The 4,906-nt window shown below is 39.3% G+C and overlaps 1 protein-coding gene across 1 annotated transcript; it reads left to right on the top strand.

Moving 5' to 3' along the window:
• Positions 1 to 2,268: 2,268 nt before the first annotated feature.
• On the top strand, positions 2,269 to 3,992 carry LOC121288232 (probable G-protein coupled receptor 139). The gene is made up of 2 exons (XM_041206708.1): positions 2,269 to 2,347; positions 3,088 to 3,992. The coding sequence occupies exons 1-2, from the start codon at positions 2,269 to 2,271 to the stop codon at positions 3,990 to 3,992; spliced, it is 984 nt and encodes a 327-aa protein (XP_041062642.1).
• The last annotated feature ends 914 nt before the right edge of the window (positions 3,993 to 4,906 follow it).

The raw sequence follows: 4,906 nt of genomic DNA, 5'->3' as shown, positions 1-4,906 counted from the left end.
ACATATTCACTGTGTGGATTGCCGAGCTAAATTGTAAAATCTGTCTTAGTTATATCAGCCATTTAATATGTTCTACAATTCTACAATTGAACGCAATGTGATTGATAGTACATGCTTAACTTAGGTTGATTTGGGATATTACTGTATAGAAGTGATTTAAGATAGAATTTAGTGCTAAACTTCTTTGACTCTTGTATATTAAAAATTCTTCTATTTGAAACCCTGGAATCTTGTGGCTTCATTCTTTTAGAAAATAATTGGGATTTTGGATTTCTTTTTTTTTAATTGCTGGTCTCTCCCAAGATCAGACCAATTGTTAATCCAACAGAATATAAGATAAAGGAATGAATGATAATTATCTGGTACATTTTTCAGATTACACAATGAATATGTGTCCATTTCTAGTCACCTTCAAACGAGCAAAAAATGGGATTTACACTTAGAAGAGCTGGAGACTGGGAAGTGAGCACATCGGAACAACTCGGATGTGACACCATCTAAAATCACAGCTCCTCCCAAGAAGGAAATCTTTCCTTTTGTAATTTATTCCGGAAAATAACAGGGAAGAAACTTCCTTGTGTTCACCCTTGTGAGCTCTCTCTTCAAACAGTTGTATCCAACAAAAAAATCTATTCCTTAAATCAATTTTTCACAGGATGTTCACTTGTTCTCATTGGAAATAAGCATCATGGAAATTACACCAAAATAACAAGTTAAAAAAGTGGTTTGAGTTTATACAATGATTGATATCGTCAAGATCATTTAACTTCACAGAAAGACCGAGTTTGCATTGATACAGCACCTTTCACAACCTCAGTAAATCCCAAAGCACTTCACAGCAATGAGGTACTTTGAAGTTAGGCACCGTTGTAAAGTAGGAGATGTGGCAGCCCATACACCATGTACACATCAAGGCCTCACAAACAACAATAACATAAATGAACAGACATTCTTATGTTGGTGGCATTGGTTATGGGATAAATATTGGCTACGGGACTGGGGAGAACTCCATTCAAATTCTTCAAGCTGGTGCCGTGGGATCTTTTACATCCACCTGAGAGGGAGACAGGCCTTGGTTTATTTGCTCATTTGAAATACACCTCTGTAAGTACAGCACCAGCTTGGTTATGTGTTTAGAGTAAGCATTTATTTCAGGGTAGAATTTAAGGTAGCATTTAGTAGAATGCTTTCAATGCTTTGCTACTTTGTTTCCAATTTGTCATGGTTATTTAACATAGTCAATAATTGTAAAAAATTGATCCATTATTACATTTCTCAATTTCTCTCTCAATTTAGTCTGAGCTAGCACATGAATACGCATGTTTGTACAGGAGCTCAGCAGTTGAAACATATCGCCGGTTTAGTCTGCGATAAGTAAGGGATCCATGTGTTGATCTGGATCGTAATGTCTGTCTGCAATTCTGGAAATGAGGAAAAATACAACATACAGCATCCACAGCACGATAAAAGTACCAGAAATGGAGAATAGTAAAATGATGGATTTCCTTCGGCTCTGCATCTCTGTATCATCGCTGTTCTGATTGTTGTGTTGACCTCGCAGTGCTCTGCGGGTTCGATTAACCATCACAATGTGTCTAACAGTCAGAGCATTGAGGAATAAAATCAGAAAGTATGGCAAGAATGGATTTAAAATTGTATCAAGCCAGTCAAAAGTGACCCATCCTGGCAAAGCAAAGTAGGTTGGTTTGAAAAGAGCTCCCCACTCCACATTGTTAACTATATAGACAGGTTCAAAAGCAAAATACAGGGGGATGTTTTTAAACCAGAACACAACACAGTCACTATAACCAAAGCTGCATTTTTCTCCCTGCAATACTTCTCTCTGAACTTTTGACAACAAATGAGGACAAAACAATCGACAGTGAAAGCGACCGTCAACCAGACAGAGCAGTCAATAACTGCTCTAATAGGTGATAACCTCATGAATGCTCCTTATTGAAGTGTAGCCTAGCAGTGAAAAAGGCCATGAAGAGTCAACTTTTTCTGCAACTACTTGTTTAGAGCAATATTCCTCAATTTTAATTGTTAAGTTACAAGATTACTGTGTATGTAAAAGAAGTATTGCCTAATACCTGGCAAAAGAACTATACCTGTTTGTTCAAAGACTGTGAGCTAACTCTACTCCCTCTACAACCTAATTGAACCACAGGGGAGGATTGAATTGTTTTATATAGAGCTGACAGGAATGATGTCTACGGCTGCTTCAGGTCTCTCATCACAGGTTGGTGTTATCTCTTCTCTCCAAAAATGAAACTCATGGAACTATCGATAATCGAACAGACAACTTTCATTTATTATCATGTTCTTGGAATCTTTGGAGTTCCTGGTAAGGAGCTGAGGCTGGTTACTTTTGGTTCTTCATTTAGCCTTTAAGTCTGTTCTTGCTCTGGATGTATCTCTCAATGTATAAAACTTCGGTCGTTCTCTCTTAATGCATAATCCAGTTTTATGTCTTCCTTCAACGAAGAGCACTTACTACATACATACACTTTTCAGCATACATCTTAGGATACAGAACATGAGGAATTGGAAACATGGCATGTGGTAACTGGAGGTGTAAGTGTTTCCTGAGACATAGTTCGAAAACTCTACATCACTGGGAGTTTTCCTGGTCTCATGTGTTGGTCTCTTGTAGGCTGATTGAAAGAGACTGATTGTTATCATTAGATAACAACTCAATTATCCACGTATCTTGTGAATAGCAGGCTGGTAGAAGGAAAGCTAGATGGAATTTTCTCTTTATCCCTTTATCAATGCCTAAGCCCTCAGATCATGTTCCCAGCATTTTCTGTTTCCAGAGAGGGATTTGCTTATTTTTGATCTGTGTAATACGATCACACCCATCCAGATAATGTAAGTTTTTCGGCTTGGATTATCTCAAAAGTACACGAGGGAGAAAGGAACAGAAGGATATTTTGATCTGGTGAGAAGAAGCAGAGTGGGAGGAGGCAATCGTGGAGCATAAATACTGACATAGACCTGATGGACTGATTGAGCTGATTCTGGGTTGTCATTTCAAAGTAATTCCATGTAATTAATTAGGAAATTTTGCTCTTTTCTTTGTAGCTAATTTCCTGACAATTGTTCTACTGTCTCGAGGAGGCTGTGGTCTATCCAAAGGGATCACTCTTTACCTAGTCAGTATGACAACAGCAGACCTACTGATCATTATTTTCAATGTAATAATCTATTACATACTTGGTGACTATTTCCCAATTTCACTTCTACACTATACTTCCATCGCAAGCGTTAATGAGGTTATCAACTATGTGGTTATTGACTGCTCTGTCTGGTTGACAGTCGCTTTCACTGTCGATCGCTTTGTCCTCATTTGTTGTCAAAAGTTCAAAGAGAAGTATTGCAGGGAGAAAACTGCAGCTGTAGTTACAGTGACCGTCTGTATTGTGTTCTGTTTCAAAAACATCACCCTGTATTTTGCTTTTGAACCTGTCTATATAGTTAACAATGTGGAGTGGGGAGCTCAATTTCAGCTAACCTACTTTACTTTGCCAGGATGGGTCACTTTTGACTGGCTTGATACAATTTTAAACCCACTGTTGCCGTACTTTCTGATTTTATTTCTCAACGTTCTGACTGTTAGACACATTGTGATGGTTAATCGAACCCGCAGAGCACTGCGAGGTCAACACAACAACCAGAACAGCGATGATCCAGAGATGCAGAGCCGAAGGAAATCCATCATTTTACTATTCTCCATTTCTGGTACTTTTATCGTGTTGTGGATGCCATATGTTGTATTTTTTCTCATTTCCCGAATTACAGGCAGACATTATGTTCCAGTTCAACATACCGATCCCTTACTTATCGCAGACTACACCAGCGATATGTTTCAACTGCTGAGCTCCTGTACAAACACGTGTATTTATGCACTGGCCCAGACTAAATTCAGAGAGAAGCTGAGAAATGCAATAATGTATCCATTTATTGCAATTATTAAATCTGTCAAATAATCAAATCAACTTAAAACAAAGCAGTATAACATTCAAAATGTTCTACTGAACGTTGCCTTCACTTTTATCCTCAGAACTGACGCTGACTGTGTAAGTGTCAGCCTTGGCTCAGTGCAGGGTGGTTTTCTCCCCTCTGTGTCAGGATGTGTTGTGTTCCAGCACATAAACAAGGCTCTGCTGCACTGGCCGGAATTTTACATCCCGCAGGTGGGCACGTGCCTGACCTAAACATGTGTAAAATTGTTCAAGGTGACTTCAGGTAAGTGTCCCGACGTTATCGCGCAATCGTACGATATTTCACTGACCGGGTGCATGCAAAAGTCGGAAGAGCGCCTGCTGACAATTAAGCGGGTATTTAATCCCATTAACAGCCAAATTGAAAGTGATTTTTCATGACCCATCCACCCTTACATTTGGCGGATGGGCCAATCAGCCAGATGGGTTTGGCATTGTTGATGAAACTTCATCCAAGGGCCGGGTGAAATCTCCATTAGGACTGAAAATAAAAAGAAATATCTGGGGACTGTGTTTTTGATGAGGTATGCTTTCAGGTGCTTGATGGTGCTGCATGCACATTTTCTGCAGCATATCTGTGCTTTCTTTTATTATTTGGAGGTCTGCAGCTCCCTGAGGCAGCTTTAATCCAACGAACCTTCAACTAGTGCACCACAAATGGACCTGCAACACAAGCCAGGGCTGCAGGCTCCATATTCAATAACTGAGAGCAAAATCTGCCTGGGTAGGAACATTAACTATGTGCCTTGTCAATAAAGCTCAACGTCAGACAACTCACTCATAACATCATGGGTAACCATCCACCTGCAGAAGAAAGGAGTCACCCTGAGCCATGCTCACATATCAAAATTTAATGATATTACAAAATGAAGCACAAAAAAATAATGAGAAAGGTGTTC

This window comes from Carcharodon carcharias, chromosome 2 (genome assembly GCF_017639515.1).
Source record: "Carcharodon carcharias isolate sCarCar2 chromosome 2, sCarCar2.pri, whole genome shotgun sequence".
NCBI lineage: Eukaryota > Metazoa > Chordata > Chondrichthyes > Lamniformes > Lamnidae > Carcharodon > Carcharodon carcharias.
Note: the sequence above shows the minus strand (reverse complement) of the source record. Positions and strands in the feature narration are given on the sequence as shown.